The sequence below is a fragment of the Ylistrum balloti genome, unplaced genomic scaffold, assembly GCF_031769215.1.
Source record: "Ylistrum balloti isolate Yb309-2 unplaced genomic scaffold, AGI_CSIRO_Ybal_v1 Utg370946, whole genome shotgun sequence".
NCBI lineage: Eukaryota > Metazoa > Mollusca > Bivalvia > Pectinida > Pectinidae > Ylistrum > Ylistrum balloti.
In genome coordinates this window covers 380,742-395,764 of record NW_026782533.1, presented here as the reverse complement: position 1 = coordinate 395,764, position 15,023 = coordinate 380,742, and the positions used below count along the sequence as shown (strand labels likewise).

At 34.6% G+C, this 15,023-nt stretch overlaps 1 protein-coding gene across 1 annotated transcript in view; it reads right to left on the bottom strand.

The window, feature by feature from the left end:
• The window catches only part of LOC132559613 (uncharacterized), a 107,068-nt gene extending 92,759 nt beyond the window's left edge, over nt 1–14,309 (bottom strand). Inside the window, exon 1 of the mRNA XM_060224246.1 lies at nt 14,169–14,309. Within this exon, the coding sequence (XP_060080229.1) occupies nt 14,169–14,309 (141 nt within the window). The remainder of the gene's footprint in view (nt 1–14,168) is intronic.
• Between the last annotated feature and the right edge of the window lie 714 nt (nt 14,310–15,023).

The window sequence follows — 15,023 nt, the reverse complement described above, 5'->3', positions numbered from 1 at the left end:
CTCTAATATGATGAAGCAACCCATGTGTTATGAACTTCCAAAACATTCTCCCTCCCTTTAGGAAATAACAGCTTTCACGTTTAAACGTCGACCCGTACAATATGTCGAACCTCTTTCACGATAAGATGTTGCAAACCAAAAGGTTACACTGAGATGCACTTCATCACCTTATTGAAGACAAACAAGTCTGTTTATCGTTATAAACGTGATTTAAACTGTTACTGCACGTATGGCAATAAAACATATTTTCTCTCGAACGATTAAACTAAAAATCGGTTAATTTAGCACGCTGGTGCTTTCGACCTTCTGCAAAATTTCTTGACATTTGAAAATGCGATGTTTTGTACTATAAATGGTACAAGTCAATTTTGATCGGGTTCCAGACAGTAACATGGATCAGTCATAAAATAAACATCACTCAAGACTCGTCTTGTAGTATTTATACTATCAAACTATACCGAAACAAAACAGAAAGCTTCAATGAATGGGTTACTAAAGCCGATGAAATGTGGACACTTAGACGGTTATTTTGAAGATCTGTTAAAAATATTACATATTTGTTTATATTACTCTGCTGTATACTGTTAGAAAGTTTGGCTGATTTTATACAATATGTAATTAAGTGATTTGAGTTAAATTCATTGGAGACTCACAGAAGACACGTGGGAAAACAATTTAGAGTTGTTAGACACTAAATTCGTATACGAAACATGTCTTCTGGGAAATGTTGGTGTGACGAGATGGTAAACACAAAGTACATAAGACGATAACAACGACGGTGGTCAATTCGGTTTCGCTTTAACACTTGTTCATAGATGTGCTAGAATCTGTAGGCCCCCATCGTCCCTGTTCAGTGCTAGCCCGCTGCAGCGTATCCAGATTGGTTACAGTACATTACTACCATCTTGTGTATTTTTGGTCTTAATCTGTTTACCATCTCGTCACATTGTTTTTGACCTTAGTGTACATAGGATTATAGTTCAGCCGAAAAAGGTGGACGATTCCTTACCATCTCGTTCCACATACGTCAGTGCTAGTACGCTTCACACGGGTTATTTTGTATGAAGGTGACCGTGTAGTCATCGAAACGTCACACTTATCTTCTGCTGGTTGTTCCGTTCCGTAAAATCTGACATATGTTGCGGGTGCTGCATTTTTTATACCGAAAAATTATGTCTGTGATCATAATTGACTTTTCTGAGCCAGACGGTATGATTGAATTAATGAGATATATATTTCATCATTGTCGTGATATTTTAGTGTTATCCTTCAGCGTTTAGAGCACCACCAAGTTTAGATGACTGGTCATGTTACATCTTAGTGATTGATGTCAGAGTATTCATTACACATCTACGGTTCTTAATGCGTCTTTGCTTGGGATAAGTCAAAGATAATGCTTATATTTGGTTTGTTTGTTTATTTGGTCACATATCCTCTTCAAAATGTGAATAAAGCTTTGCTTACATATCGATAGAGTACATTATTTTTAAAGGTTATGTTACATATTTGAATTTATTTTTTCCCCTTACTATATCAAAATGAAGCCTATTTGATTTTTAAAAATTCATTTATTTAATTCGATGTTCAATATTTACTAATATAACCTTTGTAAATTACCAGAAAATTGTTCGATTTTCCATTATTACGTATAGGAATATGTCCCCCAACACTTTCTTCTCTCTCAAAATACAATCGAACCTCGTTCTCTCGAAGTCGGGGGGAACCGATAGAAAACTTCGAGTTTTCCGAGTATTCGATTTAGTGAGATTCAATGTTTGTTGAAAAATTTTATCTGGACAGTCGAAATGCTTCGAATTAAACGGGGTCTTCGAGTTATACGAATTTGAGACAATGATGTTTGACTTTAATAATACTTATGGTGTTTATTCATGTAAATGATGAACATAAGTTCTCTTACTGTGATATATCTGTAATTCTATGTCAATATTTACTAATATTTTTTTCTTTTATCCATATTTTTCATTCATTCTTATGTTCAAAGTACTTGTAGTGCAATATTGTGATATTACCGGCAGTACTTTCCCCTTTACGCTGCTAAATTCATTATTACGATGCGTTTTCAATTGAATAGCCTTTATTACTACAGTAAGATTTGGTCTCTTTCTGTCGGTCGTGCATAAGCACATGCATTGTTGGTGATTTTGATCACAGTGTTATCCTGTTAGTCACATACCTGACATCATATCTTCATTAATATTCATTGTATGTCACGAGATAAGAAATTGATCGTGAGGTTTTCTGTCGGGAACAATGACAGTATTTTATAAATGTGATGTAAAGACTTAGGCACAAACCCATCAACGTTCACACCATGCAGTCAGAAATCAGGGCGGCCTTGCTGCTATAACTAGTGAAACGGTTATTTATCATCAAGAGGAATACGGATCAAATTGTCTTGCTGGGTCCCGACGGTATGTCTGCCCCTAAATGGACCCGGAATGTTTCTGATGGAATAGTCACAGCGATCATAAGGCGATTATAACTCATGCCATTAGGCTTATCCGCCAGTTTGACCTCTATACACATCCGGGGCTCTAGAAGCTTATCCCGAGCTCGAGAAAATCAGCTTTCGCTTTGGTGTAAGCAAATGTGAAAACAACAGCATTTTTTCGTATTTGCTTGACCAGAAGATTTTTTAAAAAATCGATATATTGAACACCTTTATTGATTTTCTGTGTTTATGCTGAAATTACAAAGACAGCTTGTTTTATTCATTAATCATTCCAGCAAATACAATGGTAAACCAGACATGTAACAATAATTCAAAGTCTCACTTTTTAACTGAAATGTTATGTAAAATACAGACATGAGTAGCTAACAGTAGCTGCCGTGGGTCTTTGCCTGGGGTATTTCTGACATTGAGATATTAATATATTCACATCGAAGGACGGGCATTTTGAAAGACTGACGCCATATTTGTAACTTTCTATTAATCCTTTTTAATTCTATATAGCATTTCCCCGTGATAATATAATATAATATAATATAACATAATGATATAACAACAGTACATGTACATGCGATAGATAATAAATCTGAAATCAGACTCGCTTTTAAACCTTTCAAACTGAATGGACTATTTTTTTTTTATAAAATTAACAACTCATCATTTGAATTTAATACAGAATTTCAAGGTCCTAAATTAAACCTATATATGTTCCAAACATCGTTTTAATTAAGCTTTAATTTTGTAACATATTCAAAATCGTGTATCTTTATCTGAAAGGAGTTCCACAATCTTCGTTAGTCATTGCATTCAGGTTTTTTCCTGTAACATGATGATTCTTCAGAACTGACAATGATATTGATTACATCAGATAGAAATCTTGTATGTGTAACGACTCTAGCTAACCTTAATCAAAAGGATTATTGAGTGTCAGCTTAGCACCCTGTGGAGTTGTACAGAATGTCTTAGTATGTTTTCAGAATACTTCGTTACCATCTAAAGCCTCACATCTACTTAATCATGTGCAAAAGAGATTTGTCAATTTCACATTCACATCCATGTATAACCCGCCTCGTTGGAAGACCTTGATCGGGAATAATTCAGACAGAATGCATTAGGTCCTTTCTTCTATTGACAGACATACGAACAACGTCGGCATCGAGGCCGTGAAGAGGTGGGTTCCGGAGATAGAGGACCAGGGGGGAGGAAAACCCAACGGTGTTGCAATGGGACGCTTGGCTTTGCATCCGACAGACCAGACAAAATGCCGTGTGCCTCCATGTTGTGTTGTGATGAGAACGAGACTGTAGCTGCCTTCCCAATTAATGCCGCTCTCAACTTTGTATTCCGTTGTATGGTAAGTTAAGCGAAAAGAACAGTTAACCCTATCCTCGATACACCAGGGGTTATGATCACTTTTGCTCTCTGCATCCCTGGAACATGTCATTGCAAAATTGAAGGAACAAGCGAAGTAATTTCATTGGTTCCCGAAGAAAAAAAAACTAGCCACATGCTGAAGATTACAAAGAAACGATGCTCAACTTCAAAGTCATTACAATACACCGTTATCCGACCTTGAGATTCGATTGTTTTACATCAAAGGATCAAGGGCCTTAACGCCTTGTCCACAAGGTGTCGCACATGGAACCTTCAATTTTGCCGTGAAATGTTCCAGGGATGCAGAAAGCGAAAGTGATCCTTACTCCTGAAGTATTGAGAATGAGGTAACCCATCAATGTTTCACCGTTATGACGTAAATATCCTTAATTATCACATTGCAATACATATCTTGTATCATTTACATATGGTATTGGATTGTTCGTGTCTCGGAACAGCTTAACACTATAAAAATTAGATAACACCAAAATCAAATCGGGTCGTAAAAGTTGCAATACAGAAAAATTAATTTTGAATCCTTTGATCAATTTCTGATTCCCTGAAAGAACCCCCTTTTCGCCTCACACAATGGAATTCGCGTGTATGCATAGCCCCGTGCTACAATTGCCTGACAACTGTGTATAACATTGTGTGTTAAGATAAATGTACACGGCGTGTATTTTTAAGAAAGAAATTTATGATATATTTTTGATTGATAAATGTTTAAAGTTACATGAAGTTACAAAGTATGGTTACCGTGTATAGCGTTTATTTGTATGATAATCCTTTATGTTGTGCATTTGCATGGTAAACGTGCTTGCCATATATACATATTATGTATCACAACCGCGTATATATTTAAATATACAAAAATCCTCTATAAAGGATACATCGTAATCATATATGGCGTATATGAGTAAAACAGTTGTTAAACTACAAGGCTTGTTGAGTTATCTTGAATTCTATATGATAACAGGGTGTTAATAATTGATTCCTTGCCCGTTAAACCCGAATACATCGACAACCAGTCACAGATTTGCCAATGATATAACAATGTATCTACCGACAGAACTAAGACGATCAAACACGCGCCAGTACAATCAGTGGCATAGCAATAATGTTTGCTTGTAAGCTTAAACATGCACTCGAATTACATTGATATATTTTTTCTTACTTTTTTTAAAAATTTTACTTCGCCCCCAGACCTCCTCCGGAGCCTCGCCCCTGGACCCTTTCTTGAAATCAAACACTCTTAAAAAACATTTGCTACGCCACTGACAATGACCCTTCTGTGGGAAAGTCGCCTGTTATGTAATTTCTAGTTAAAAATGAAACAAAATCCTGATTTTTTCATGGCATTTATTGTCTCCTCTGGGGTAATTTCATAATAATTCAATCGTACTCAATTATGAGAAGATCGTACGTGAGTAGTATCCAAATATCACAACATGACCGAAACAGTACTGGAAAATCCAATATTATTATCGCAATTTTAAACATGAAAATTCAACAGATGCCATCGTGCTGTTAAAGTATGAAATTTCAATCTAAATACATATTCAAATCGGAATTGATTGTCGTTGATTTTCTTTCTATTGTTTCTGATTAAATTTATTATCACGGGATGCCGATCAGGCGAGTTCAAGCACACGTTTTGTTAGCGTCATGTAACCTAAGCCAGACTCAGCACACAACGATATATCTCTGATAACTAATGTTTGAACTGTGTTATAATAACACATGAACATTTAATACCAAATCTTTTTGACCACCAAAGAATATGATTTATTATTGCGATGATGAAATCCGACCGTCAGAGTAAAACTCATTTCACATTAATCTGTACGGTAGATAAAGTATCTATGATAAAATCATACATCATTTTAGAATTATATGATGGTTGATGCAATCATGCTTTCATAAAAGTCAGTGTTTTGTCAGCAGATCACGTGTTTTAACTCCCTGTTTTATACTAACTATTTTTAAGTGTGAACACATGTATAGCCATGTTTCATAACAATGCATCATGATATATTTTCGCTCTTCGCCCAGAACAAAAAGCACCGAGAAATGAAGTGATTGGATTTCATTTCCTTCATCGAGGCAAAGCAAACAGGAGCTGTAATTATGAAATGATTTAATCAATATGTGATATTTACAATCTACCTTAACAGACTTGGTAAAATACATAAAGTGTACGCATTAACGTCATTATGAAACAAAGAGATACACCCCAGTAATTCTTAAGTACTCTTCCATGTTCATTGTACTTCAAAATAATTAGTTTCCATAGCTTACAATGGCTTTTAATACAAGTTTAGAATTAAATACAGTAGAACCAAATGATTAATCAAACTGCACCATACAGCTGTTTTGTCCTTCTAAGACTCATCACTGATGCAAGGGGCATAAATTTTGAAACCTAAGAAGCGACTGAAGTAAATTCAAAGAGATCGAAAGGATTGTCAAAATCTAGGATAGGCGGTACAATAGCCTCATGATTAGTTTATACTTTCAGAATAACGTTTTGTGCTTGTACATATTCACGATCCAGCAACTTTTTGAGGAATTAAAACGTGGCATGTAGGCTTCGGATCCAATTTGAGTATTTTTTTTCCATTAACATCCTTGGTATTTGGCCGAAGATGTTGTCAATACGACAACTTCCGCGTTGTTTAATTACAGTAAAAATACTATGAATAAAAAGCTAAAACATTCATTTTATTGTCTTGGGACCATTAAAGAATCTGATTCAACAGTGAGTAAACTTTTATAGGAGCTTATCAGCTTTTATTACTTCATTGAGTAAACTAGAAAACTGTTTTTGTATGAAGTAATGCAAAATCAATACGTGAATAGGGACACTTAACCGAGTTCATCCAAACAAGATATGCCCACTTTAACGAGGGCTTACCATACTACTACCCTGACTTCAGAGAATTCTTCACCAATCATCAGCAGTTAACTTAGTTGATCTGCTACAATTGGTAAATTCGACGTTAAATATTGTGACGTCATATTATCTTAAGTTTTTCAAACTACTCGAGATTTCAAAACGGTAGTGTCGTTATTCGCGTGTGATATACGCTCTGTACAAAATCCAATTGTTTAAGAGATCTTGGGCGCTTGACAGACGGTTTTAAAAGTTTGGTTAGCTTCGGGTTCGACCCTCGATGTTTTGGAAACCGGTGGCAGTTTTAGGACGAAGCATCGACCATATGGTTAAATGTTGAAAAAGGAATGAGCATCAAGCATTCACCCGATGAAAAAGTTTCTTTCTGATAATATACATGTACTGTTATATAACATTGTTATAACATTGGATTTTGTAATTTTATAGTATTCATCTCATGGGCATCAATAAAGCTTATCTCAACAATTATCATAGATAATCAATAGTCGATTGATTAACGGTATAAGTATTAGAATTTTTGAAATAATATTTTCAATGAAAAAAATTCTGCTTTTCAAACGAACTTCACTATTAGTCATGGAAAAAATATGTCGAAACTATCAGTAAAATGACTTATCTGGTTCGCCGATGGAAAGCTTGGCAGTTTCCGTCATTCCTTATCAAGAATGCTTCAGTTGAAATGCGTATGCTACTTGCCAGAATTTGCATTATCTTGTTAGTGTAAAAGCGGAAACTTTGAGGTTTAAAGTTATTAATTATTATCTGTACTTTTAAGAAACAAAAACTACATGACATATATTTATCTCTAGAAATGAGAAATTGTCACTTTTTGTCATCCTAAGAGATAAAATAAATTACTAACAAACGTTTAAAAAAATAATATTCCAACAACTAGGATATTTATTTAGTATTATATTGATTTTGGCGACTAGATGGAAATCTCATCCCTACATAAAGATATAAATGACATACACACATCATTGTTCACTGACAAATGGGTAGAGTTGTTTTCTACAGATGTATGAAGAAATTACATCATGTACTTTTACTACAATCTAACATAACAAATCGATTTCTCTACGTAGGATATGAGAATTTACTTGACAGTAAGTATCTGTTATAGATTCCACAGCAAAGATATGTTATACATTACACGATAACTTAGCGTATGTGTCAAATGAAATCTTCAGCAAAGACGGCAGGATAAGCCTTTCAAAAAGCAAACATCATTTCATTACACAAACTCTTCTCAGGACCAATTTCAATCTGGCTGGTACGTTTAATCTTTATTTATCACGTATTAAGCGTAACTGAATGGAATAATTCTCGTTTTGTTGTCATATTGTTATATCACTACGTTTTCATTACCCTAGATAAATCTATTTGCAGTAAAAGACGTTTTTGTTCGACTCTCTTCTACCTTTGTAACATCTGAATTTGCACAGACGTACGGAAAATAGTCTTGTAATTCAATTGAAACGTCTGAATTCTTGTGAAATTCCTTAGCGTCTTAGTCAGTTGAAAATGATATTAGAGGTTAAAGGGATAATTCTACTTCCTTCTCTTAATTACCCGCGTCTTATTAAAGATTTCGGTGATCTGCGAATTTCAGTATCGCGATAATATCATAGCTCTTTCTTAAAGAAATGAAATGTTTTAAGATTTCATTAAAGAAGTTATTTCATTATTGAGAAGTAACAAGGCATTTCGTTGGTCAATTGCAATTACAGACCTGTAAATGTCATATGTCAGCTAACAACGTGTACCAGACAGTCAAATTGGTGGCCGTTTACTTGGTTTTCCATAAATCTTAAGTGAACGATCACGCCAGGGCTGTAGAACAAGACAACAAAACGATATTTATTCCATATAAAAGCTCTACGACATCAATGTATTATTTGATGTTCCTTTCATACTTTAAGCTTAGGTCGAAATTGTTGAAATACAAGATACACCTAATTTCTACACCTTTTTTCAAAACTTGATTGCCTCTGCGACAAATGGCAACGGCATATAGCAGGTCTACCATCACCTGAAATTGCAAGGAGCCAGGGGCGTAGCTCCCATAGAAAGAAAAAGCCCGGGCTTACAAATAAAAAAAATCCGTGGATAGAGTATGTCGGACAAAATTACAAAACTAAGGTTGAAAATAAATATCAGGGGTTGAAGTTTTAATTGTTGTGAAATAAATTTTAAAAAAACTGTCTCAGAAAACGATTCAAAACATCTTTGAAATCATGAAATTCAGACCCCTCGTCTGGGCTTACAAATTTCTGCTGGGCTTGCTACGCCCCTGGGAGTATGTGTGAAATACAATATATTATCTAACCCTATACCTGTTCGAGAGCTTATAAAAGTACAACAAATCATGGAAACATAGATGATCATGCAGGTAATATACATGTACTATTTTGATTACTTCTTAAAGATAAAACAAATCGAAGTTTTAAACCCTGCGAAAACGAGAGAGCACGCGGAATTATAAATCTGTACCCGCATTATTTAGTGTTACAAATGACAACATAAATGGCGACATGTCTTTCATATGCAGAATCTGCCAAGTAAACGTGTTTCGTTGACGAAACGGTTAATTGAAAGGCCTTCGACCTGTTTACCCAAACCAAAAACACCATTTACCAACATACGAACTCTGGAATTTCCATTTAATAGCAAAAGAAATAATAAAGGATCAGTAGTAATTATTATCTACAATGTTAACATATCTTGAAACATGGATTCAGTTAAATGTCAAATTACGTGCGATACCAGGAAGCCTGCATCGACACAAATTGATAAGGGAATAGAACCTACAGCCTGCATTAAATTGCCTTCATTAGAGACATTCATACCCGAGTTTTCGTCAATGTGATTCTTACCCTAATCAGATACAAGTTTCATGCAAGGATATCGCGAGGGATGTTTCGTAATTCCTAATGGAAGGCCAGATAACAGTTTTACATAATCTTATTTGCGTTTCAATAGGACAGCGAGATTAGTCATCATGAACCTATTTTTGTATCTTTGCGATATTGAGAATATGTAGATCAGCATCATTCTCGTCAAACCGTACATTAGCTTTGATTCAAAACTGTGGTGTGCTGTCAATCATTCTATTTTCGCTAGAGATATTTTATCAGTTCGTGGAGAATCGTATGCAAATTGAAAACCTTCCACGATTATCAAATTCATCGATCTTTGATATGATATCAGAATTGAGTACATTTCCTCCAAGAAATGAAATGTTTATTTTAGATAAATCTAAAGATATATTCATCTTTTTACCATTAAGATTATCAAAATAAACACTGTACAAATAAATAACATAACATGATACAGATGATTATAGACAGATGGGCCAAATAATGAATTCAATTGCATCATACAGCTATTTCATCTTTCTAGAACTCGTCAATGATTATAAATTTTGAAACTTGCAAAGCAAAGCGGTGCAAGAAAAACTATTAAAACGAATTAAAATTTGTTTAATTTTCATGATATATTTCCGCGTCAAATAATTTCGAATTCATAACGTTTTATCTGGATTCTGCAAAAATTCAACATTCTATATCAGCTAAGAGCATACATTGTATCTACCTGAAGACATTTCATGATATCTAACTATTCTCACATAATCTTATAGTCAGTCAACTGTCTCTTTCACTTACAAAAAGCCTTTAAAGAATACCTACCTGTGCAATAAATGTAAAGACCAATACCTGCGGGACGACATTTCCCTAGAAATCTTTTTTTTTTAATTTTTTTCTATCAGAAAATGTGTTTTTAGTCATTCCTCCGCCGGATATTCCCTAACGTGATAAAGGTTAGTTAGTTAGACTGCCAGATATCCCAGCAGATATTTCGAACAGAGAGTAACCTTTCGTGTTGATCAACCTTGTCATTCAATGTTATATATTCCAGCTACCTTAGTGTCCTTGAGCTGTAGTTTAAGAGAGTTCCACGGATGTTAGTTCAAGTTATTTCAGCTGTGACGTCAAACATAACTTAATCACGATTCCCAGATGGATAAAAGGATTGGATTATTTTAAATTCCAACAATCAATAGTTTTTTATCTATAACACTGCGTTGTTGTATTTAACGAAATCTTGAAGGATTGCAAAATGGTTATTTCTCTTGCCGCGGATATTAATGAGCTAAACAGACATGCTATTTTATTTTTGCATATATCGTTTTTAGCCAATTACATATCTTCATACCCTTCATAGCAATCATAATTTCATTTTAAAAAATGTTAAATCAAATTATATAAAATGTGAACATCAATTTTAGGATTTTTTTTTCTTTTTAAGTTTGTTGAAGACTGTCACATAGATCTTGATATATATAATATGACGTTCTGAGATCGCTTCTATCCTTAACGTAAATAACGTTATATTCGCAGTCTTGGAATGAAAAAATAATAAAATAAAAATTCAAACGCTTCACATAAAATAACGTTCTAGGTATTTTAATGAGCTATAAACACAAATAATTAATACAAAAAGACACGTGATATTGCCAGACGGGTGGATGATCAGTAGCGCAGTGGTAACACTTTTAACCCAGATGTTCAGAGTTCGAGTCCCCCAAACAGATATGAAAAGGAATGCAGGTCACCTGTCTGACCACTTGGATTTACCCTAGTGCTCCGATTTCCTCCCACAGTGAAACTTTCACGAGTTTTCTATCCGCACCAACAAGAGTGATTCTTAGAAGCAAAAGGTTGCTTGGCAATTGTTTTAAAATTAACGAAATAATATATATCTCTAGAGGAATCGGCAATAGAGTTTCTAGAAAGAGCATTTAGAATAAACATCTCTTAAAAAGAGGACATATATACTATACAAAAGACACACAAATAAATACCACATTTTAATGCAAAAAAGTAAAGGTAATATTGTTAAATAATGACGTAAATTGCATCCTACAGATGTGTCGTCAACTTAGCAAGTGATACATGAAGTGATCAGACGCTTAGAGAAATCAACATTGGTCGGGAAAATGTTTAAGTGTAGAAATGAGGTAAAAACTGGAACAGAATCTGATAAATGAACATCATAATAGATTAGAAATGTTCTAGATTTGTCATTTCGTTATTTATGAGGTCATTCAATCCATTTATCAAAAACCATGGAGCCTTTTTTTTAGATTGTTCAACATTAGATCTACACGTAATCCGTAATTTATGATTCTTGTAGAAAATAAAACGATATTCGTAACATCAGTTCAGTTTACCACACTCGAAAATGCAAGGACATGATCTCCTGTTTATATCAAAGTATCGGACTTCTAAAGAGATGTCTATTTGATTTGGACATAAATATTTCTCAGTGATATATCTTGTCTAAACATTCACTGGAAAAAAGTCAAAAGTTTCTGTTTCACTTCGAATTTGCTATGTTCAAACTTTAAGATTATAGGTGGTAGACAAGGTTTGCCTTAATCTGCATGCCGCGTATAAATTCATCTGAATACATCTGCATTCCGTGTTTCATTTGTCGGTTTGTTGTTAATGTATCAAATGGTAGTATATTAAGCTGTATACTACCATCTACAGTGATACGATCAGTATATGATATGAAAATGGCCGCCTATCGCTTTCGGTATAGCCGATGTTGTCAGAAGCCATCACAAATAATTAAAGTAAATTTACGAAGCTAGAAAAATATACCAGAGCAATTTCATGATCAAACAGGTAATTTGCCAGAAAATCCGTATAGGCACTATTACATAAGAGATTAGGTCAAACAAATGTCCTCAGACTAAGACTTCTATTTCCATTTAACCTTGGACACATGGAATCTGCAACAAACAAAACATCCTTGTCACTTAATAACAGGTGTGACCTCCATTGACCACTTCCATGGTTGAACTGCTTTGAAAATCAATATAAATCCACGACACAAAACATATTCCCGAACATATATATGTCGCTCCGTGCAATCTGATTTTTAATATTGGGTCGTTTTAATTTCAGTAAATTGTTCTTCACAGGGTAAAGTTATATAATGTACTTTAAAGCGATGAAATGTATTCCCTGTATGATAGATTCGAATATTTATCTAGTATACAGTAGTGACACCTGAATGCAGAAGAAACAAATTTAACTGTGCCGAGGACATAAGTGAGGCTATGATTGGACGACTCTTGAACACATGTAATGCTTTCGACTTTGCATAACAAACTGCTGAGACCCCAACTATAATTTGTAATTTGAACACATCAGTACCTAATGAAATATTTTATGTTTTCAGTCAAATCACCAGATTACCAACTGTGCCAACCAAGGAGATATAGTCTTTACCACCAATAAGACGGCTATGACGTATGGTCCAAGGTTCTGTTGTCAGGGTTACAAATTTAACGTCACAGCAAACACAATGGACTCCGCCTTACAAATCACGTGCATTCGGTCATAGACGAAGACTAAAACACGTCAAATTCTCGGACAAATTGCAGCAGGGTAAACAACTTCTTCGAAAGAGTGGCAATATTATCACCATAAATAAATGGCGAAACACATGTTGATATCTTTATAAAGAAACGTTTGTTATTTGAAAGCTCTAACGACAGACAGCAACGTCTGCTTATATGTGACGCTTAATTGTAATTTCATCGGCATGCTGACATCAGACAAGTTACGTATTTCTGTATGGAAGACTGAAGGGAGGTAACTCGTCTCTTGGTTGATCTTGGTGAGGCAACGTTTCAGAGGAAAGAGGGGTAACTCTAAATAACATCAGTGTACCTGTTCGGATGTGTTTGATAGATCCTTAACAGAATCTTAATACGTGACAAAAATCTAGTGATGAAGTGTTAACAATGATTTGGAGAGCAACTATTTCCTTTCTGCTAGATTGTGTGACCTCTATTCGGTAAAGTATTAGATTCACGACCTACATTTACTGCAGAGTTTACGGAAACATATTCATATTCCTACTTAATAAAATAATTTATTTAAAAAAAAAACACATACAGAATAAAAACGATAACATAACTGTACTAGATATGATTTGCACCCGAAACGAAATGAGATGGACATTTCTCATAAGTCTCCTTTTCACAGAAAACGTATTATTTTAAGCACCAATCGTCCATAGAACGTACGATTTAATCATTGTTACCATACACGTACTTCAGTTCATACTCTCGTGAAGTATCTCGAAACGCTTATAACGGGCAATGAACGCTGTAATAATATTTGTTTACGAGAGAACAAAACAATAAATGACAACTATGAATGAGATCGAACATGGCATTGTCGTTTGCTCGAGACAAATATGGAGAAGTCATGGCGTTCGACTATGTGCGTGTAAGCATATTTATATATAGATCGGCTTAAAAAGATACCTATATATAGGTAGGAATTATGTCATAAGCAACTGTTGTTTCTTGTGTCCTTCCAACATTACCTCGTGTCTAGCAAAGACTTCCAAACCGCCATGTTCATTGAAGCATAATTTCACTGTGCTGTCCGATTTCCAGGATTGACCAACTTTGTCCGATTTTTTCTGTAGGTCTAAATAGAACAAGAACAAATTAGGGTACGACATATTGGCATATGGATTGAGGTAAATATCGCAGAGGAAATGATGTCGATTGAGATAAATTGCTCTTGCTTTCACGATCTTGGCCTTCCTGACGCAACTTCACATGCTTGGGCTGGAGAGTGATGGAACGGACACATACCTTCAACAATTTGTCGACTGCTACCTGATTCTGTGACTCAAAGTCACAAATGGTGCGTTTCTATGTACATATCAGCACGGTCTACTGGTACCTTGGTATTGAATGAGAACTTAGAACACTTCTTTTTATATAAAATATGTCAATTTTGTGAGTTATTAGACAGAATGCAAGCCGATGTATCCTTGTATGTGATGTATACCTGTTTTATGTTAGATACGCGTTTAGGTATGAAATGCATTACGTAAGGAAATGTTTCCATTTCTTTTTTTTATAAACAACTATATGCTTTCTTGTGGAATGGATGACAAATGTCAAAAATGAACGAATCTAAGTTACCCTTATCGAATACATCTTGAACATTACTTGCTTTTAAACGTTAAGGTAATGAGTGACTGTTTTGACAATGTTTTAAGACGAGAATGCGGTTTATGATACTCAAACGTGGGTGCGAAACGAATATCTTTTTCACAGTGGAAAGATTTCGCAATGTGTAAGAAATAAATTTATTCTATTTGCGTATTTTTAATAAAATTTAAGTTTGTATTTATAATTTGTGTCACGTGCAATTATGAGCGAAA